The sequence below is a fragment of the Loxodonta africana genome, chromosome 23 (genome assembly GCF_030014295.1).
Source record: "Loxodonta africana isolate mLoxAfr1 chromosome 23, mLoxAfr1.hap2, whole genome shotgun sequence".
Lineage (NCBI taxonomy): Eukaryota > Metazoa > Chordata > Mammalia > Proboscidea > Elephantidae > Loxodonta > Loxodonta africana.
The window spans coordinates 34,383,520-34,407,398 of record NC_087364.1 but is presented as its reverse complement, the minus strand read 5'-3'; the positions used below and the strand labels follow the sequence as shown (position 1 = coordinate 34,407,398).

At 38.0% G+C, this 23,879-nt stretch overlaps 1 protein-coding gene across 1 annotated transcript in view; it reads right to left on the bottom strand.

Moving 5' to 3' along the window:
• Positions 1 to 23,879, bottom strand: part of PPM1L (protein phosphatase, Mg2+/Mn2+ dependent 1L) — a 577,710-nt gene that overhangs the window by 125,131 nt on the left and 428,700 nt on the right. Inside the window, exon 2 of the mRNA XM_003422197.4 lies at positions 13,606 to 13,780. Coding sequence (XP_003422245.1) covers positions 13,606 to 13,780 — 175 coding nt within the window. The remainder of the gene's footprint in view (positions 1 to 13,605; positions 13,781 to 23,879) is intronic.

Here is a 23,879-nt window from a genome sequence, read left to right as displayed (position 1 = left end):
TAAATGGTGCCTCCCATTCCTTACAGCCAACAGCACTGGGTGACCATTCCAGCTGCAAAACCCACCCTCCTACATGCTCCAGGGTACAGGGACACGTTTTCCTCCCAGACACTCAGGGGCAGCTGTCAGCCCCCTGTCTTGCTCAGTGCATGAACTCCTACTACAGCCAGATACCTGTGCCTACACCATTCACACCTACCAGTCTAGGATTGTAGGTGAGAGCCTGTACCACCCACTTGGTGACCGGCTACTTGGACACCTGAGCTAAATCCATATAAGAAAAGTAAATGGACTCCTGGGCTCCTGTGTCTAATAACAGATCTAACCACCTTAAGACAGGATGTTAGAGCTTCAAAGGCACCAGTAAAATAGCTCACATGGGCAGCCTATTTGGGCTTATCAAAACAAAACAAGGAGCTAGGATACAGTAAGCAAACATAAAATAAATATAATAACTTATTGATGGCTTGGAGACAACAATCAACATCAAATAACATAAACAGGCAGACCATGATGGCTTCAGCAAGCAACCAAAACAAAGACTCAAGAAATCTTCTGGAGGAAGATAGTTTCCTGGAATGACCAAGAGTAGAATACAAAAGATTAATATATAGAATTCTTCAGGAGATCAGGCAAAAAACAGAACAAGCCAAGGAACACCAGATAAAGCAATACAGAAACTTAAGACGATTATATGAGAATATCATGACAAATTTAACAGGCTGCAAGAATCCATAGAAAGACAGCAAACAGAAATCCAGAAGATTAACAATAAAATTTCAGAATTAGGCAACTCAACAGAAAGTCATAGGAGTAGAATTGAGGCAATGGAAGTCAAAATTATGGAAACTGAAGATAAAGCACTTGACACCAACTTATTTGAGGAACAATCAGATAAAAGAATTTAAAAAAGTGAAGAAACCCTAAGAATTATGTCAGACTCTATCAAGAGGAATAACCTATGAGTAATTGGAGTACCAGAACAAGGGGGGGATAACAAAAAATAGGGAGAATTCTTGAAAATTTGTTGGCAGAAAACTTCCCTGATATCGTGAAAGATGAGAAGGTATCTATCCAAGATGCTTATTGAACCCCATACAAGGTAGATCCCAAAAGAAAGTCACCAAGTCATATTATAAACATACTTGCCAACACCAAAGATAAAGAAAGAATTTTAAGAGTGGCTAGGGATAAATGAAAAGTCATACACAAAGGAGAGTCAATAAGACTAAGCTCAGACTACTCAGCAGAAACCATGCAGGTAAGAAGGCAATGAGTTGACATGTATAAAGCCTTGAAGGAAAAAAAAACTTCCAGGCAAGAATTATATATCCAGCAAATCTGTCTCTCAAGTAGAGGGAACCCAGAGGTCATGGTTCCCAGGCCTTCCATTAGCCCACGACTGGAACCATTCCCAAAGCCAACTCTTCAGACAGGGATTGCACTGGACTATAAGACAGAAAATGACACTGGTGTGAAGTGAACTTCTTGGCTCAAGTAGACACATGAGGACTATATGGGCAGCTCATGTCTGGAGGGGATGTGAGAAGGCAGAGGGGGACAGGAGCTGGCTGAATGGACATGGAGAACACAGGGTGGAGAGGAGGAGTGTGCTGTCTCATTAGGGGGAGAGCAACTAGGAGAACATATCAAGGTGTATAAAAATTTTTGTATGAGAGACTGACTTGATTTGTAAACTTTCACTGAAAGCACAATAAGAAAAAAACTATCTCTTAAATATGGCAAAATTGGGATATTTCCAGATAAACAGACGTTTAGGAAATTTGCAAAAACCAAACCAAAATTACAAGGAACAGTAAAAGGAGTCCTCTGATTAGAAAATAAATAACATCAGGTAACAACCCAAGACTACAACACAACACTGAGCAAACTGGTATCAACCCAGATAGGGAGGTCACAAAAATAAATCAAAGCTAAAACACTGAAAATAGTGAAACAAAGATGTCAATATGTAACAGACGACAACATTAAAACAAAAAAGGGGAACTAAAAAAAAGGTCATAGATCTTTCATATGGAGAGGAAGTCAGGATGACATAAAGAAATAAAAGATTGGTTTAAACTTGGAAAAATAGGAGTAGATATTAAGTTAACCATAAAGGAAACTAACAATCCTACACATCAAAATAAAAAACAAGAAAAACATAAAGACTCAGCAAATACAAAATCAAAACAATGACAAAGATGAAAAGGAAATACATAAAAAAAAAGACTCAGCACAGACAATTAAGTGGAACAAAGAAACTGTCAACAACACACAAAAAAGACATCAAAATGACAGCTCTAAACTCACGTCTATCAATCATTACATTGAATGGAAATGGACTAAATGCACGAATAAAGAAACAGAGAGTGGCAGAATGGATTAAAAAAACATGCTCCATCCATATGCTGCCTACAAGAGCCGCATCTTAGACTTAAAGATACAAACTAAAACTCAAAGGATGCAAAAAAATATATCAAGCAAACAGCAATCAAAAAAGGGCAGGAGTGGTAATATTAATCTCTGACAAAATAGACTTTAAAAGCCACCACAAAAATGATAAGGAAGAATGCTATATAATGATTAAAGGGTCAAGATGTCAGGAGGCCCCCACATGTCTGTCAGTTGTTGTACTGTGGCGGCCTGCATGTTGCAGTGATGCTGGAAGCCATGCCACCGGTATTCAGATACCCCCATGTGTCACCCATGGAGGACAGGTTTCAGCTGAGCTTCCAACTAAGACAGACTGAGAAGAAGGACCCGGTAGTCTACTTCTGAAAAGAATTAGCCAGTGCAAACTTTGTGAATAGCAGTGGACATTGTCTGATATAGTGCCAGAAGATGAGCTGGTATTGGCCATTTTGATTCAATCATACAGTCTACTATGCGGGGAATGACAATTTGAAGAGGAAGGGTGTTGCATTCATCGGCAAAAAGAACATTTCAAGAACTATCCTGAAGTATAACACTGTCAGTGATAGGATACTATCCATATGCCTACAAGGAAGACCAGTTAATATGACTATTATTCAAATTTATGCACCAACCACTAAGGCCAAAGGCGAAAAAACTGAAGATTTTTATCATCTTCCCCGGTCTGAAATTGATCAAACATGCAATCAGGATGCATTGATAATTACTGGTGATTGGAATGTGAAAGTTGGAAACAAAGAAGAAGGATCGGTAGTTGGAAAATATGGCCTTGGTGATAGAAACAATGCTGGAAATTGGATGATAGAATTTTCCAAGACCAATGACTCATTCATTGCAAAAACCTTTTTTGACCAACATAAATGGTGATTATTTTTTTTTATACACATGGACCTCGCCAGACGGAACACACAGGAATCAAATTGACTATATCTGTGGAAAAAGACAATGGTAAAGCTCAATATCATCAGTCAGAACAAGGCCAGGGGCTGACTGTGGAACAGACCATCGATTGCTCATATGCAAGTTCAAGCTGAAACTGAAGAAAATCAGAGCAAGTCGGTGAGAGCCAAAATATCACCTTGAGTATATCCCACCTGAATTTAGAGACCATCTCAAGAACAGATTTGACGCACTGAACACTAGTGATGGAAGACCAGATGAGTTGTGGAATGACATCAAGAACATCGTACATGAAGAAAGCAAGAGGTTACTGAAAAGACAGGAAAGAAAGAAAAGACCAAGATGGATGTCAGAAGAGACTCTGAAACTTGCTCTTGAATGTCGAGCAGCTAAAGCAAAGGAAGGAATGATGAAGTAAAAGAACTGAACAGAAGATTTCAAAGGGCAGCTAGAGAAGACAAAGTAAAATGTTATAATGAAATGTGCAAAGACCTGGAATTAGAAAACCAAAAGGGAAGAACATGCTCAGCATTTCTCAAGCTGAAAGCACTGAAGAAACAATCCAAGCCTCGAGTTGCAATAGTGAAAGATTCTATGGGGAAAATATAAAATGACACAGGGAGCAACAAAAGACGGAGTCATTATACCAAAAAAGAATTAGTTGACATTAAACCATTTCAAGAGGTAGCATCAAGAACCCATGGTACTGAAGGAAGAAGTTGAAGCTGCACTGAAGGCACTGGCAAAAAACAAGGCTCCAGGAATTGACGGACTATCAATTGAAATGTTTCAGTAAACAGATACAGTCCTGGAGGTGCTCACTTGCCTATGCCAAGAAATATGGAAGACAGCTTCCTGTCGAACTGACGGGAGGAGATCCAAATTTATACCTATTCCCAGGAAAAACTGTACTCTAACAAATTTGAAAATTTAGAGGAAATGGACAAATTTCTAGAAACTCACTACCTATCTAAACCAACACAAACAAAGGAAGAACAACTAAATAAATGTATAACAGAAGAAGAGATTGAAAAGGTAATTTAAAAAACTCCCTTCATTTAAAGCACAATAAAAATTATTTAAAAAAAAAACAAAAAACTCCCAAGAAAAAAAAGCCCAGGCCCTGACGGCTACACTGGAGAATTCTGCCAAACTTTCAGAGAAGAGTTAACACCACTACTAGTAACAGTATTTCAGAGCGTAGAAAAGGATGGAATACTCCAAAGCTCATTCTATGAAGCTACCATAACCCTGATACCAAAATGAAGTAAAGACACCACAAAAAAAGAAAATTACACACAAATATGCCTAATGAACATAGATGCAAAAACCATCAACAAAATTCTAGCCAATAGAATTCAACAACATATTAAAAAAATAATACACCATGACCAAGTGGGATTCATACCAGGTATGCAGGGATGGTTCAACATTACAGAAACGGTCAATATAATCCATCACATAAATAAAACAAGAGACAAGAACCAGATGACCTTATCAATTGATGCAGAAAAGGCATTTGACAAAGTCCAACACCCATTAATGATAAAAATTCTTAGCAAAATAGGAATAGAAGGAAAATTCCTCAACATAATAAAGGGCATTTATACAAAGCCAATAGCCAACATCATCTTAAATGGAGAGAGTCTGAAAGTATTCCCCTGGACAATGGGAACTAGATAAGAATGCCTTTTATCACCATTATGCAACATTGTGCTGGAGGTCCTAGCCACGGCAATTAGGCTAGAAAAAGAAAAAAAAAGGACATCTAAATTGGTAAGGAAGAAGTAAGATATCTCTATTTGCAGATGACATGATCTTATACACAGAAAACCCCAAAGAATCCACAAGAAAACTACTGGAACTAATAGCAGGTTTCAGCAAAGTATCAGAATACAACATAAACATACAAAAATCAGTTGGATTCCTCTACACCAACAAAGAGAACTTCAAAGAGGAAATCACCAAATCAATATCATTTACGATTAACCCCCAAGAAGATAAAATACTTAGGAATAAATCTAATCAGAGATGTAAAAGACCTATTCAAAGAAAACTAGACGACATTACTGCAAGAAACCAAGAGACCTACATAGGTGGAAAAACATATCTTGCTCACGGATAGGAGGCTCAATATTGTAAAAATGTCAATTCTACCCAAGGTGATCTACAGATACAATGCAATCACGATCCAAATCCCAGTGACATTTTTTAATGAGATGGAGAAACAAATCACCACTTCTTATGGAAAACGAGGAGGGCCCAGATAAGTAAAGCATTACTGAAGAAGAACAAAGTGAGAGGCCTCATACTACCTGATTTTAGAAACTACTATACCACCACCACAGTACAGCCTGGTACTGGTACAACAACAGATACACAGACCAATGGAACAGAATTGAGAATCGAGATGTAAATTCATCCACTTATGAGCAACTGATATTTGACAAAGGCCCAAAGTCCCTTAATTGGGGAAAAGATGGTCTCTTTAACAAATGGTGCTGGCATAACTGGATATCCATGTGTAAAAAAATTAAACAAGACCCATACCTCACACAATGCACAAAATCTAACTCAAATTGGATCAAAGACCTAAATATAAAATCTAAAATGATAAAGATCATGGAAGAAAAAAAAGGGACAATGCTAGGAGCCCTAATACATGGCATAGACAGAATATAAAACATTACTAACAATGCAGAAACATCAGAAGAGAAACTAGATAGCTGGAAGCTCCTAAAAATCAAACACGCTTATTCAAAGACTTCACCAGAAGAGTAAAAAGACAACCTACAGACTGGGAAAACATTTTGGCTACGACAAATCCGATCAGTGTCTAATCTCTAAGATTTACAAGATACTGCAAAACCTCAACAACAAAAAGACAAATAACCCAATTAAAAAATGGGCAATGGATATGAAAAGGCACTTCACCAAAGAAGACATTCAGGATACAAGATAAACGTACAAAACAACAGATACATGAGGAAATGCTCAGGATCATTAGCCATCAGAAACGCAAATCAAAACTACAATGAGATACCATCTCACCCCAACAAGGGTAGATTTTCCCAAAAAACACAAACTAACAAATGTTGGAGAGGTTGTGGAGAGACTGGAACACTTATACACTGCTGGTGGGAATGTGAAATGGTATGACCACTTTGGAAATTGATTTTGCACTTCCTTAAAAAGCTAGAAATAGAACTACCATAGGATTCAGCAATCCCATTCCTTGGAATATATCCTAGAGAAATAAGAGCCCTCACACAAATAGATATATGTACAGCCATGCTGACTACAGCACTGGAAACAACCTAGGTGTCCATCAACGTATGAATGCATAAACAAATTACGGTACATTCACATAATGGAATACTACCCAATGATAAAGAACAATGATGAATCTGTGAAACATCTCATAACATGGATGAATATGAAGACATTATACTGAGTGAAATTAGTCAGTCCCAAAAGGACAAATATTGTATGAGACCACTATTATAAGAACTCAAGAAAAGGTTTAAACACAGAAGAAAACATTCTTTGATGGTTATGAGTGTGGGGAGGGAGAGAGGAGTATTCACTAACTAGATAACAAGAATTATATTAGGTGTAGGGAAGGACAACATACAATACAGGGGAAGTCAGCACAACTAAACCAAAAAAAAAAAAAAAAAAAAAACCTGCTGCCATCAAGTCGATTCCAACTCATAGTGACCCTATACAGCACAGCACAACTAGACTAAACCAAAAGCTAAGACATTTCTTGAATGCATCCAAACCCTTTGAGGGACAGAGTAGCAGGGGCGGGGGTCTGGGGACCATGGTTTCAGGGGACATCTAGGTCAATTGGCATAACAAAGTTTATTAAAAAAATGTTCTCCATCCCACTTTGGTGAGTGCTGTCTGGGGTCTTAAAAGACAGCAAGCAGCCATCTAAGATGCATCAATTGGTCCCAACCCATCTGGAGCAAAGGAGAATGAAGAACACCAAAGACACAAGCAAAATATGAGCCCAAGAGACAGAAAAAACAAACAAAAAAACCCCAAACCTGCCGCCGTCGAGTGGATTCCAACTCATAGCTACCTTATAGGGCCACATAAACCAGAGACTTCATCAGCCTGAGACTGGAAGAACTAGATGGTGCGTGGCTACCACCAATGATAGCCTTGACAGGGAACACAACAGAGAGTCCCTGACTGAGCAGGAGAAAAGCAGGGTGCAGAACTCAAATTCTAGTAAAAAAGACCAGACTTAATGGTTTAACTGCAACTGGAGGGATCCCAGAGGACATGGCTCCCAGACTCTGTTAACCCAAAACTAAAGCTATTCCCAAATCCAACCCTTCAGACAAAGATTAGACTGGACCATAAGACATAAAGTGATACTTGTGAAGAGTGTGCTTCTTAGCTCAAGTAGATACATGAAACTAAATGGGTAGCTCCTGTGCAGAGTTGAGACGAGAAGGCAGAAAGGGACAGGAGCTGGCTGAATGCACATGGGAAATCTGGGGTGGAAAGGAGGAGTGTGCTGTCACATAGGGAGAGCAACTAGGGTCATGTAAGAATGTATGCACAAATTTTTGTATGAGAAACTAACTTGAACTGTATACTTTCACTTAAAGCACACACACACACAAATGAATAACACACCAGCACAAAAATAAATGAGATAAAATTCTCTCTTCCAGTATTTCAAGCCTTCAACTTCTGCACACTATTATAAATAATATTTAGGATACTGATGCTCTCTTAGTGTGAAATACTCTCTTTTGATATCTTCTTTTCAAATCTTGCCACTGCTTTCCTTGGAAAGTTCTCTATACTAGGCCTAATCTATTGAAATGTGAATGAAATTGCACTTCTATTCAAATAAAAATATTACTAGATCAAATTTAAAGCATACCTTACTTCTTACTTTATATTTTGTTTAGCATTATAAAAGGCTGTTAAAAGGATCTAAGCTGTCTTAATGAGGATTCATGAATGCTGACTCAGAGCCTCCTCTTCCAAAACCTAGTTTTGCTCAACTCATACTGCCAGAGTCCCAGGTTTACCACCAAGCGGATGACTGGGCATTGAGTGCACATGCTGGGAAAGCTGAGCAGTGAGTGGTCTTCTTTTCAGCCAGACATTATGAACAAATTATGTGGGCTGTGTGAGGAGAGAGGAGAAAGGCAACAGATCAAACAGAAACCCAATGCAACTTTGGAGAAACTATGACTACCTGAGTTTGCCATTGTTAAGAGACCAGAATCATAGTTTAATTGCTGGGAGCAACCTATGAGATCCTGTTCATGCAATTTACAGGAAAATGGCTGTTAGAAATGTTTGGAAACTTACTCAAGGTTGGCAACAGAGCTGGGAACAGAATCTGGATCTTTTGGTTCTGAGGTTTCTTTCCATTATTCCACAAAATCTCTTTATTATTCCTCTAAGTACCAAAACTTACAACAGTTTTAGATGAAAATCTTTCTAAACTGTCTTACACATTTCATGTTTTTATCCTTGTTGTTAGTTGTTCTTGAATCAATTTGGACTCATGGTGACCCCATCTGTGCAGAGTAGAAACTGCTCCATAGGGTTTTGAAGGCTGTGACCTTTTGGAAGCAGATCATCAGGCATGTCTCCCAGAGCACCTCTGGGTGGGTTCAAACTACCAACCTTTTGGCTAGTAGTTGAGCTCTTAACTGTTTGCACCACCCAGGGACTCCTTATTTTTATATACAGATTGTAATAAGTATTATTGAACCTCTTTTCTGTGAATCAAGGTCATCATTATGAACATCAACAACGTTGACCCTGTAACACAGAGTCTATGAATGCTGTTTTGACTTTTTTTTTTTTTAATGGTTAGAGGGAAGCCCTGGTGGCGTAGTGGTTAAGTGCTATGGCTGCTATCCAAGAGGTCAGCAGTTTGAATCTGCCAGGCACTCCTTGGAAACTCTACGGGGCAGTTCTATTCTGTCCTATAGGGTTGCTATGAGTCGGGTTTGGTTTTGGTTTTTCTAATGCTTAGAGCATAGTGTGGCATGGTTTTCGGGAATCTGATCACTGCTTTTCAGAGATTTGCTGCTTACTCTCTGCTCTCACTCCTTGCTGCTCTCAGTATCTCTGCCCTAAGCATCACCCTTTCCCCTACCTTCTAATTCTAATACTAAACTGTTAAGGTTTCTAAAGTCTATTCTGTAAAGTAATATGAAGTGTGTAAAAATGTACAAACAGAAGAATAATATTGTTTACTGCAGCATTACTCATAATAGCAAAAACAAAAGCTTAAATGTCTAATGTAGGAGGATGTTTAGTGAATGGTACTTTCAAAGAATGAATCATTACGTAGCCATTAATGTTAACTTCACATAAAGAAGTTTTAATAAAACGAGGAAGTACTTATTGATAATGTTAAGTGAAAAAAGCAAGATATAAAACTACAAGATATTAACCATATTCCAAAAATGCTTAGAGTGAGGGAAATACACCAAAATATTTACAATGATAGAATTACCGAGAATTATTATTCTCTTATTATATTGTTCTACTTATTTCTACAACAAAATACTCTTAAAGTTAGAAAAAGAATTCTAAAACAAGAAAATATCACATTGGAAAATACAATCTGAGTGGTCAGAACTATATAAAAAAAATATATAGATTCTAGGTGAGAAAATCAAGCCTCCATTTTATAGGCTTGTTCACAAATTCTTTGACATGGTATGGTTGCACCCCTGTGGCTTTTGCTTATTCCCATTTCTTCACTGAATTTCAGATATGGTAGGTTGCTAGATAACTGAATTTCTAGATGGATAAAGCATTAAGCTATGTATGTATTTAAAGGAGAAAAGAGGACACAGAGAGAAGCAGAGGTAGAGAAAGAGAAGGGAAGGAGAAAAGGTTTTGAGCCAATGTTTTTAGACAAGTGTGCAAAGATTTTTTTTCACGTTAAATTCATTTTTAGAAGTTTAGAAGCCATAAATAAAATTAAAAAAATATTTTTATTTATAGATGGTGGTAATTGTCATTAAGTCACTCAAGCTGATTTATTAGTGGATGAACATTAAAAACAAGTTAACCTCTCTAGAGACCAGAATGTCTTCCCATTAGCCACTTTCTAAACCAACCAGAAGGGCTGAGAATGTGGTGAAGTCAAAACTGGGATAGCATGGAAAAAAGCAAATGAGTGTGTCTTAGTATAAAAGAAAAACAAAAACAAAAAACCAAACCTGTTGCCATCGAGTCAATTCCGACTCATAGTGGCACTATAGGACAGAGTAGAACTGCCCCATAGAGTTTCCAAGGAGTGCCGGGTGGATTTGAACTGCTTACCTTTTGGTTTGCAGCCACAGCGCTTAACCAGGGTTTCCTGTCTTAGTATAGGATGCTTACATTTAAAGGTATTGGAGACTGTATTAATTTCATACTCCAACTCCTTTGTGTTATTAGGAAATATTTTTCTTTTAAAAATAGCAAAATCTTTTTGTATTTTCTACTTTTTTTTAGTTGAAATCATTGACAAGTGGGTACAGAAGAGGAGGCAGTGAATGGCACTCATTCGTTCTTACATACATGGACCCCACCAAATTCATTACCTTGTGTTCCCTGATGCAGGATGATCAAGAGCAAACTGAACCCATAGTGGATGGTTTAACAAAAGATGTTGCTTTACTTCTCAGAGTTTCTAATGATCATCTTTTAAAATTTTCCTTTGCCTCTCCAAAAACATGCCAAGAAAAGACTCAGAGTACTTTAAACTTGTCCCAGGAGAAACAAGATCCAAATCTGTTCTCGTTCAGCATTAGCAGCATTAATTAGCATTTGCAATATGATTTTTAAGCACTTCCTCAAACATAATCATATTTTATCATCATGATAACCCTATTAGCCCAACTTTAGAGATGAAGAACCAGTGGCACTAAGAGGCTAATTTGCTAAAGATTGTGCCAGTATTAAGCTAGAGGTGAAAGCCTGGAACTTAGATCCTCTCTCAACCCTGTGGTTATTTCCACACTTTCATACTGCAGAGTTTACTGATAGATTAATTCATGCCAAAATATTTGCCCCTGAAGACCACGTATATGTAAGTGTACTTCTGCAGACTAGTAGGAATGGTGGGGTGGTACAAATAGTTAACATGCTCAGCTGCTAACCAAAATGTTGGAGGCTTAAATTCACACAGAGGCACCTTGGGTGGTCTACTTCCAAAAAATCATCCATTGAAAACTCTATGGAGCACAGTTCCACTCTGACACACATGGGGCACTATGAGTTGGGGTTAAGTTGACAGCAACTGGTGGTGGTGGTGGTACAGGTTAGTAATTGCTCAACCACAGTGTGAAGGAGTGGAAAATGATTCCTGCAGAAGAAAAAACTGAGCAGTTGATGTTCATTTCCACCTTTATGCCCACTTGTGCCCATTCACCCACACAGAATGTGTTCTTCTCTTCACAAATCCACATCCATCATTTGTCCTTCAGGGTTTAAATAAAATCCTCTCCTAACAAATTCCATGGAAAATTTGACCCACTTCCACAATTCCTTTGCTCTATATGCCTTAAGTTTAACTTTAATAGCTTGTGGATATAATGGAGTGCACTTGTTCCCAAGTCCCACTGGAATATTTCTCATGAGGTCATGCATGGATGTTTTAGCTCCTCAGCTAGTCCTTAAGTAAGATCCACATCTTACTTAATCTCAAATTCCTCCCCACCTTTTCAATGCCCTTCCCTCTTTCTTCCAACTGCCCAGTACATTACTATACATTCAAGATATGCTTATTGATTGAATGAGAACCTGGATTAGTGTGGTGAAAGCCCGGCTTGATTAGTAATTAGGAGGTCAGGATCCCAGCCCCACCACTAAGTAGTTGTGTTATTTTGGGCAAGCCTATGGGTCTCAGTTTCCTCACTATAAAATGATTATGGGGGCAGGGAGGGGGTGAATAATATGAGTTCTATAATCTCTAAGATGCTATAATTATTTAATGTTACTTTGATTGGGACTGATCACCGCCTTACTTTATTCCATGAAGGATGAGAACTTTATTCCATGAAGGATGAGAGAGGCAATGAATGAGAATTCCAAAGAAAAAAATATTAAAAACAAACAAAACAAATACAGAGACCAAACAGCTACCACCTAATAGGTAGAAGAAAGCCAATGTGTCTGGAAATTTAATGAAGCAATGGAGAATCACAGAGAGTAGCGATGTTCTGGGCAAGGCTGACATGTGAATCCTGTCTGAGTGGGATGTATATGAGGCTAGAGGTTGGAATGTAAATGGGGCTGCTAAACAACTAGAAAAACTGCATTAGTGGTTAGGCAGATGTATCTTTCCTCCCTTTTCTGTTTGCTAGTCAAGCTTAAAATCATATATTAAGAAGGTCACCATTGAAACTATATTATGATTGAGAAAATAGGAGACATGCTAACAATTTCCTTGTGGAAATAAAAATAGAAGTTTCTGGTGTTAAAATAAGGATCAATAATATCAACATTTAATCATTAGAAACTATTTTCTTGTATTTTCTCCATTTTTTGGGGGGTATGTGTGTGTGGCAGTTTTAATTAGGGTATTTCTGTTAAGTAAGTTTAATTTTATTAAAGAGTATAATAGTTTCAAGTAATAATAACACGTATTTCATTAAAATTGGGTTTTAACTGACAGACTATGTAATAGAGAAACACAGTGTTCTTCATGGCCTGTCCATGATTTCATTAGTAAGCTCCCTTGGATGGAATGAATCTATGGCAGACAGTGAACTGAAGTCTCTGGTGTGGTATTAAGGGCTAGGATTCATCTGAGGAGCCAAAGGAAAATAAAGTCCAAGTTCAGCTACAACTTCAAGGAAAAAAAAGTATATTTTTAGAAAAGAAAATCTCAGATTTTTAAAAAAGTACTTGAACCGAATAACAGTTCTTGGACAATCAGATATAAAATTTTTCAGTTTGTAATCAAAATTGATGTGACATTTTAAAAGATTAGATCAATAGAAATACATGGCTGATGAAAGGCCAGAAAAATTCCATGTAAAAAAGATAAAAAATTTAAAGGGGATTTTATATTTAAGAGCCAGTTTTAGGAATCACCTGCCAAGGCTTGATATTAAAACTGTAGAGGAGAAATTTACTATTAATCCATGTTATAGAACTTGGAATACAGTTTTCCCTTAACCTACTATTTCAGAAAAGGGCCTAAATTTTACTAAGTTCTACAAAGAAATTTCTGCAGGAAAAAAAAAAAAAATAGCACTTGTATGCAGATAAACATACCTGCTTCATCATAGGACACAGTCAACTTCTCCAGCATTTCTCGGTCAATTGACAGGATCTGCTGTTCAAGGATGGTCTGGTAAGACAGTGCACTGTTCTCTTTGTCTTTCTCATATTCCTGAAGATGCTGTTTCAGGGCCTCTGGGAGTCGAGATTTTACATATTCAGCTGCAGTCTGTGGATAAAACAGGCAGAGAACTCCATTAGTACTTCTCATCTCAGGCTTTTCACTTACCCTCAGGTGAAGGGGGAACTCAAAGCACTGAAGAACCAACCCTCTAGACAAGCATGGCCTTGTCATTGTCATTTTTAGACTCTACCCAGTAAGGTGGTTCTTCAAATAGACAGAATTACAGAACTCTCAGAGTTTTCTACCAGGTTTAAAGGTAGAAAAGATGATAGATTTGGGTTGGCATTCACAGAATTAGTATTCAGAGTTTCAACTGTTCAAGTGAACACTGAAGGCTTCGTGACAGTAATTTTGCTGAACAAATTTGACTTGCCCTTATCTTGAATGTAGAAGCTACACACTCATCTCAGAAGTGAATCCACCCATGCTATTGCATCCACACCCCTACTTTGATTTGCTGTTCTTGCATTAATGCTTATGCAGGAACATTCTTGAAGTAAATAGAAAGGAGAGCTCAGCTAGTGCTGACAACGGAAGTGACAGAAAATGAAGACACTGATGCCTCTTAACCTGAAAAAAGAAATGTCTGCCACTTATTCTTAACTCTTTTTCCCTACTTTCACACTATGTACACAACTACTAACTAACTGCCATCAAGTCAAATCCGGCTCATGGCAAGCCAATGCATTTCAGAATAGAACTTCTCCCTTGACAGGGTTGTCAAGGCTGTGATCTCTCAGAAGCAGGTCATCAGGACTTCCTTCTGAGGTGCCTCTGGGTGAATCTGAACCACCAACCTTTCAGTTAGTAGCTGAGTGCTTAACTGTTTGCACCATCCAGGGGCTCCTATGTATGCAACACACTCCCGATTAGTAACATCTGAGATTACATGCGGTGATCTTCAACCAGGTAAGCATGTAGGGTAGGAATGAAGGCACATGCATTTTGAAAAAGACCTTCCCAAGGATTCTGATATGTTCTTCTGGTGGGTTGGGGAGAGAGCATACTTTCTCCCTCCCATTGAGAATCACAGCTTTAATAAATTTTAAGGGAGAAATTAAGTGATAGAGCAGATGGGTGAATCACTCTGAAATCCTTAAAACATGTATCTGCAGAATGTCAAAAGTTTTCTATTTCCTTGCAGAGCAGTCCTACATCACCTAGATATTGTCTAAAGTTGATAAACCAATAAATGGAGGTATACATGTATTGTTTAAAATTATACTCATAGCCACTAGAAAACTGAAATAAAAGAAACTATTAAAAAAGATCGCCTCTGGGGTATGAGCCTAGAACAAGGTGAAGACATGTCTATATAGTTTAGATTTCTTTAAAAGGCCCGTACAGCTTTTTTATTAATTTTATTGTGCTTTAGGTGAAAGTTTACAGTGTGAATTAGTTTTTCATTCAAAAATTGTATACACAAATTGTTTTGTGACATTGTTGCAATCCCCACAATGTGTCAGCACTCTCCTCCTTTCCCTTTCCACCCTGGCTTCTCAGTGTTCATTCATCCATTTTCCTGTCCCTTCCTGCCTTTGCCTCTCCGATTTGGACAGATGATGCCCATTTGGTCTCTTTGACTTGATTGAATTAAGAAGCACATTCCTTACCTGTGTTGTTTGTTTCACAGGCCTTTTCATAGGCCTGTCTAATCTTTGGCTGAAAGGTGGACTTCAAGGAATGGCTTCAAATCAGTCAGCAGAGTGTCCAGGGGTCACAGTCTCAAGGGTTCCATCAGTCAGTGTCAGACCAGTAAGTCTAGTCTTTTTTTGTGAATTTGAATTCTACATTTTTCTCCTGCTCTGCCTGGGCCCCTCTATTACTGTATAGATTTTAACTGTACAGTAAAACTTGTAAAAGTCAAAACCTGTGTATGGCAGAAACCTGTTAGAGAAGGAAAACTCAAATATTTTCCACTAAAAGGAGTGATAGAAAAGTGGTAAGGCTACACACGCTGTCAAAGGCAGAAACTTATGAGACCCAAAAAAACAAAGCAATACCGTGGACTTCCAACTCTCACAGGTTTCACCATATAATTTAAGTTTGAATTAAGCACACACACAGAGAGATATACATATATAGTACATGCTCATCAGTAGGGGTTCATTTTTCTTCATTTGTAGAATGGTATGCTACATAGCCTTCAAGAAACATGTGGTAGGTCAAGGGAAGACTTCCATGATGTATTATTAAGGTAAAAAACAAAGCTACAGAACACCAGGGACAGTATATCCTTCTTTGTAAAAAGAACATATATATAAATATTAATTATTATCATATATGCAACTGGACCAATAAGCAACATCATGATAAATGGAGAAAAGATTGAAGTTGTCAAGGGTTTCATTTTACTTAGATCCACAATCAACAGCCATGGAAGCAGCAGTCAAGAAATCAAAAGATGCATTGCATTGTGCAAATCTGCTGCAAGGGACCTCTTTAAAGTGTTGAAGAGCAAAGATGTCACCTTGAACACTAAGGTGCGCCTGACCCAAGCCATGGTATTTACAATTGCATCATATGCATGTGAAAGCTGGACAATGAACAAGGAGGACCAAAGAAGAACTGACGCCTTTGAATGGTGGTGTTGGTGAAGAATACTGAATATACCATGGACTGCCAAAAGAACGAACAAATCTGTCTTAGAAGAAGTACAACCAGTATGCTCCTTAGAAGCAAGGGTGGTGAGACTGCATCTTACATACTTTGGACATGTTGTCACGAGAGATCAGTCCCTGGAGAAGGACATCATGCTTGGCAGAGTACAGAGTCAGTGGAAAAGAGGAAGACCCTCAAAGAGGTGGATTGACACAGTGGCCGCAACAATGAGCTCAAGCATAAAAACGATTGTAAGGATGGCTCAGGACTGGGCAGTGTTTCGTTCTGTTGTGCATAGGGTCGCTATGGGTCGGAACCGACTGCACCTAACAACAACAACCCATCATATATGCATAAAAGAATATATGGGAGGATATATTCCAGTTATGGAAGACACTCACTTTTTAGTTTTTGCATTTCTATATTGTTATTAACGTATTATAATTAAAAAAATAATCTTTAAAATATGTTTCTTTATAACCTTGACAGTTTTCCTTTCAAATGTTAGTACAATTTAGGATGAAAAGAAACTTGCCAGAGCAATGTCAACTGATTTCTCAAGATGGGGGAAGGTTATATTTCAGTCCTTCGAGTAGCCAAACAGCACAAAACATGTTTTATTTTTGGGTTTACATTTAGATTTCCAAAGTCAACTGCTGATTGAATTACAACCTTAAAATATATATCATCGAGCATAGTTCAATTTTGTGCCAGTCAGCCAGTGTAGAACAAATAAAATTATTCCATAAAATGTAAATAGACTCAGCACATTAGCAGAACATATTTAATTATAGTTTATTATTTAAAATTTTTGTTGTACTTTAGATGAAGGTTTACAGAACAAACTAGTTTCTCATTAAACAGTTGAGTACACATATTGTTTCATGACATTGGTTAATCACCCCACAACATGTCAACACTCTCACTTCTCAGTCTTAGGTTCCATATTACCAGCTTTCCTGTTCCCTCATGTCTTCTAGTCCTTGCCCCAGGGCTGGTGTGTCCCTTTAGTCTTGCTTAGTTTTATGGGCCTGTCCAATCTTTGGCTGAGGGGGGAACCTCAGGAGTGACATCATTACTGAGTCTAAAGGGTTCCTGGGGGCCATACTTTCTGGGTTTCTCCTGTCTCTGTCAGGCCAGCAAGTCTGGTCTTTCTTTTTGAGTTAGAATTTTGTTCTACATTTTTCTCCAGCTCTGTCCAGGACCCTCTATTGTGATCTCTGTCAAAGCAGTCAGTGGTGGTAACCGGGCACCATCTAGTTGTACTGCATGCAGTCTCGTGGAGGCCATGGTAGATGTGGTCCATAAGTCCTTTGGACTAATCTCTCCCTTGTTAATCTTTAGTTTTCTTCATTATTCCTTGCTCCTGAAGCGGTGAGACCAGAGGAATATCCTAGATGGCTGCTCACCGGCTTTTAAAACCCCAGATGCTACTCACCACAGTAGAATGTAGAACATTTTCTTTATAAACTATGTTATACCAATTGAGCTAGTTGTTCCCCGAGACCATGGTCCCCACAGCCCTCAGCCCAGCAATTTGGTCCCTCAGGGTGTTTGGATAAACCTATGGAGCTTACATGGCCTTGCCTTGTACAAGTTGTGCTGGCTTCCCCAGTATTGTGTACTGTCTTACCCTTCACCAAAGTTACCACTTATCTATTGTCTATTTAGTATTTTTCTATCTCCACTCCTCCTCTCCCTCGTAACCATCAAAGACTGTTTTTTTTTGTGTGTGTGTAAACATTTTCATAAGTTTTTACAGTAGTGGCCTCATACAATATTTGTCGTTTTGTTATTAACTTATTTCACTCAGCATAATGCCCTCCAGATTCATCCATGTTGTGAGATGCTTCACAGATACGTTGTTGTTCTTTATCGTTGTGTAATACTCCATTGTGTGTATGTACCACGATTTGTTTATCCATTCATCTGTTGATGGGCTTCTAGGTTGTTTCCATCTTTTTGCTATTGCAGACAATGCTGCAATGAACATGATTGTGCATATGTCTATTGGCATGACAACTCTTATTTCTCTAGGATATATTCCTAGGGGTGGGACTGCTGATCATATGCTATTCCTAGTTCTAGCTTTCTAAGGAAGTCCCATATCGTTTTCCAAAATGGTTGTATCATTTTGCATTCCTATCAGCAGTGCTTAAGAGTTCCGAACTCCCTGCAGTCTCTCCAACATTTGTCATTTTTTGTTTTATTGATTTCCAGTAATGCAGGGGTGAGATGGTATTTCACTGTGGTTTTGATTTGCATTTGTTTGATGGCTAGAGATTGTGAGCATTTCCTCATGTGTCTGTTGGTTGCTTGAATATCTTCTTTGGGGAAGTGTCTGTTCATTCCTTTGCCCATTTTTAATGGGATTATTTGTCTCTTTCTTATAGAGGTGCTAGATTTTCTTGTAGATTTTAGAGATTAGGCCTCTGTCTGATTTGTAATAGCCAAACTTTTTTTCCCAGTCTGTAGGTTCTCTTACTCTTTTGGTGATGTCTTTTGATGAGCCTAAGTGTTTAATTTTTGGAAGATCCCAGTTATCTAGCTTATCCTCTGGAGCTTGTGTGTTGTTGGTTGTGGTTTGTATCCTGTTAATGCTGTGTATTAGGGCCTCTAGCATTGACCCTATTTTTTCTTCTATGAACTTCATAACTTTTGGCTTTATATTTAGGTCTTGCATCCATTTTGAGTTACTTTTTGTATATGGTATGAGGTATGGGTCCTGCTGCATTTTTTTGCAGATGGACATCCAGTTTTGCTAGCACTGACAGTCTTTTCCCCATTTGATGGACTTGGGGCCCTTGTTGAAGATCAGGTGACACAGGTGGATGGATTTGCATTTGGGATCTTAACTCTGTTCCATTAGTCACTGTATCTTTCCTTGTACCAGTACCAGGCTGCTTTGACTGCTGTAGCTGTATAGAAGATTCTGAGGTCAGGTAGTGCAAGTCCTCCTACTTTATTCTTCTTCAATAGTCCTTTACTTATCTGGGGCTTCTTCCCTTCCCATATAAAGTTAATGATAAGTTTTTCCATCTCTTTAAGGAATGTTGTTGGTATTTGGATCAGGATTGCATTGTATTTGTAAATCGTTTTGGGTAGAATTGTAATTTTCACAACATTGATCTCTTTTGGTTTCTTGCAGTAGTGTTTTGTAATTTTCTTTGTATAGGTCTTTCACATCCTTGGTTAGACTTATTCTCAAGTATTTTATTTTTTAGGGGCTATTGGGTTTTTTTTTATTATTATTATTGTAAATGGTATTGCTTTCTTGATTTCGTTTTCATCATTCTCTTTGTTGGTGTATAGGAATCCCAACCGATTTTTTATGTTTATCTTCTATCCCGCTACTATGCTGAATCTTTCTGTTAGTTCCCATAGCTTTCTCGTGGAGTCTTTTGGGTTTTCTTAGTATATCATCTGCAAATAGGGACAGTTCAACTTTTTCGTTACCAATTTGCATGCCCTTCATTTCTGTTTCTTGCCTTATGGCTCTAGCTAGGGACATCCAACACAACATTAAATAGGAGTGGTGATAAAGGGCATCCTTGTTCCTGTTCTCAAGGGGAATGATTTCAGCCTCTCTACATTAAGAATAACGTTGGCCGTTGGTTTTGCATAGATTCCCTTTATTATGTTGAGAATTTTCACTTCTATACCTATTTTCTTGAGAGTTTTTATCAGGAATGGGTGTTGGACTTTGTCGAATGCCTCTTCTGCATCAATTGAGATGATCAGGTGATTCTTCTCTTTCCTTTTATTCATGTGGTGGATTATGTTGATTGATTTTCTAATGTTAAACCATCCTTGCATACCTGATAAGAATCCTACTTGGTCATGGTGTACTATTTTTTTGATATGATGCTGAATTCTATTGGCTAGAATTTTGTTGAGAATTTTTGCATCTATATCCATGAGAGGTATTTGTCTGTAATTTTCTTCTTTTGTGGTGTCTTTGCCTGGTTTTGGTATCAGGATTATGCTGGCTTCATAGAATGAATTTGGAAGTATTGCTTCCTTTTCTATGTTCTCAAATAGTTTGTTCTGAAATACTCTGTTATGGTCCTTTTTATTTCAGCTGGGTATGTTGTAATATCCCCCATTTCATTTATTTGTGTTAATTGCTTCCTTTCTTGTTTTACTTTTGTCAGTTTGGCCAGTGGTTTATCAATTTTGTTGATCCTTTCAAAGAACCAACTTTTGGATTTGTTAATTCCTTCTACCATTTTTCTGTTCTCTATTTTGTTTATTTCTTCTCTGATATTTATTTCCTTTATTCTGGTGGCTGTCGGCTTCTTTTGCTGTCCTGTTTGTTCAGGTTGTACAGCTAATGTTTTGATTTTGTCCCTTTCTTCTTTTTTGATGTGTGCATCTAGTGCTATAAACTGACCTCTGAAGACTGCCTTTGCTGTGTCCCAAAGGTTTTGGTATGATGTGTTTTCATTCTCGTTTGATTTTAGGAATTTTTTGATTCCATCTTTGATTTCTTCTATTACCCACTGGTTTTTAAGCAGAGTGTTATTCAGTTTCCATGTAATTGATTTTTTTTTCCTTGCTCTTCCTGTTGTTAATTTCTACTTTGACGGCACTGTGGTCAGAGAAGATACTTTGTATTATTTCAATGTTTTGGATTTTCTTGAGGGCTGCTCCTGTGGCCTAACATGTGTTCGATTCTGGAGAACGTTCCATGTGCGCTGGAAAAGAATGTGTACTTTGCAGCTGTTGGGTGAAGTATTCTATATATGTCTATGAGGTCAAGTTGGGTGATTGTGCCCTTTAGCTCTTCTGTATCTTTGCTGAGTTTCTTTCTAGATGTTCTGTCCTTTACCAAGAGTGGTGTGTTGAAGTCTCCTACTATTATTGTGGAACTGTCAATTTCTCTTTTCAGGGCTGTTAGAGTTTGTTTTATGTATTTTGGAGCCCTGTCATTGGGTGCACAGATGGTTATTGTGGTTAAGTCTTCAAGATGGATCACCCATTTAATCATTATATAGTGCCCTTCTTTGTCTTTTACGGTGGATTTTGTTTTATAGTCATTTTATCTGAGATTAGTATTGCCACTCCTGATCTTTTTCGGTAGTTGTTTGCTTGATATATTTTTCCATCCTTTGATTTTTAATAAATTTACTTCTTTGTTTCTAAGGTGTGTCTCTTATAGACAGCATATTGATGGATCCTGTTTTTTTATCCATTCTGTCACTCGTGTCTCTTTGTGGGTGAATTCAGGCCATTTACATTCAGTGTAATTATTGATAGGTGTGAGTTTATTGCTGTCATATTGCAGTGCTTTTTTTTTGTGGTGCTTTTTTTGTTCCTTTTACTCTCCTGTGCTGAATTCCTTTTGTTTGTGGATTTATTTTTCATTTCGTTTGTTTTTGTAGATTTTGCTTTTATCGAGGCTTTGTTTTTCTTCTCTATTTTGATGGGTAGGTTTGTTAACTTTCTTCATGGTTACCTCAAAACTTACCTTTATCTTCCTAGGTTTGAACCAGCCTATTATTACTTGGTATCGCCTTGCCTTCCTCTCGATTAGAAAGTTCTATATCTATACCATTTATTCCCTCTTTTATTGTTTTGACATTGTTATCATTTACAGATTAGCCTCTCTGGTTCCCTGTTGTATTTCTTTTGGTTTTGGAAAGTCTTTGAGAGTTCATCTCCTAGGTTGGTATCTGGCTGGTACAATCTTGTGTCCTAGATTCAGGCTGTCATCTAATGTTGTTTGTCCTCAGACCAAAGGACTCTCTTTAATAATTCTTGTAAGTTTGATTTGTTTTTCACACCTTCACTCAATTTCTGTTTATCTGGAAATATCCTAATTTTGCCATCATATTTGAATGAGAGTTTTGCAGGACATATTATTCTTGGTTGGCAATTATTTTCTTTCAAGGTTTTATATGTCATCCCATTGCCTTCTTGCCTGCATTGTTTCTGCTGAATAATCAGAGCTTAGTTTCATTGTTTCACCTCTGTATGTGACTTTTTGTTTTTCTCAAGCTGCTCACTGGATTTTTTCTTTGTCTTTGGTTTTAACAAGTGTGATTATGATATGCCTTGGTGATTTTTTGGGGAGGTCTATCCTACATGGGGTTCGTTGAGCTTCTTGGATGATCAGCTTTTCATGTTTCATGATATTAGGGAAGTTTTCTGAACAGCAATTGTTCAATGATCCTCTCTGTTTTTCCATTTTCTCCCCCTGTTCTGGAACGCTGGTCACTCGTAAATTTTTGTTTTTGATTGTATCCCACATAATTCTCAGGATTTCTTCATTTTTCTTTGTTTTTTTTTTTTCCTCAAACAGAGTTGTAGACGTGTTTGTCTTCAATTTCACTGATCCTGTCTTCTTTTTTTCTTTTTTTTTCCTGTCATTTCAAACTTGCTCCTCGGCCCTTCTATGACACTGTCCGTTTCTGAAATTTTGTTGTTTATCTTTCAGATCTCTAATTGTTTTTGTGTGATTTTTAGTTGAGAATTTATTTTGGCATTTTGTTCCTGCATTAGTTTCATGAATTCTTCCATTTTTTTGGTCTGTATTTCCCATGAATTTGTCTCCCTTTTCCATGAATTTGTCTATTTCTTCCTCATTTTTATCTGCTTTTTGCTTTAACTCTTGGATAGCTCTGAATATTAGAAATTTGAATTCCCTGTCAGGTAGTTCTAGTGCCTTTTCTTCTACTGGAAAGTCATCTGGTGTTTTCTTTTGGACACCTACTGGAACCATTTGTTCCTTTTTTTTTTTAATATATGTTTTGATATTGTCTGCTGTCTTCGGGACATTCAGTAGTTATTTTCTTCATTTATTGGTTGTAGATCTGTTTGTTTCACCTGCTTTTTTGTTTTAATCAGTTATGTGTGAGGAGGTGGGCTGGGCATTCTTTGCTGTTTGCTGGTCCATGGTCACAATACTTTTCAGTTCCTTTTCCAATTGGCAGGGCCAGTTGCTCACATGTGGTGCAGTAGGGCAGGTGCAGCTGAAGGGGAGGGGCTGGGATGGGTCGTTTGTGACACATACTAGGGCTGACAGGGTGGGCCAGGAATCAGTGCTGGGCAGGTTCTGGGAGGCTCGGGGTTGTTACGTTCAGTGCGTGGTTCAGGTAGTCAGGAAGGAGGGTGGAGATTGTGATGTGCGGAGCTAATATGGGTACAGGAAAGAGTAGAAAGTGGAGAGAAAACAGGAGCCCAAAACAAATCAAAACAAAACAGAGTGCTAAGGGAAGTTGCCGTTGGAGTGGAGAGATAAGAAACCAAGACATGGAGAAATACAAAAAGGAAAAAAGAAAAAAAAGTAACTAGATAAAAATTTGGAAAAAAAAGAGTAAAGCCCCCAGGGGTCCCACTGGTGAAGCTGCAAAGACAAGGGAGTGGCTCACAGCCTGCACAGTATAACCTGGCTAGAGGGGGTATAGATGTCACACAGTGCCAGGTATTCACAAGACAGGAAGAGGAGGTAAGTATAGAGAGACAAGAACTGAGAACTGAAGTAAGACAGAAAGGGAAAAAAAAGAAAAGAAATGCCCTCAGGGATCCCACCAACTGGGGA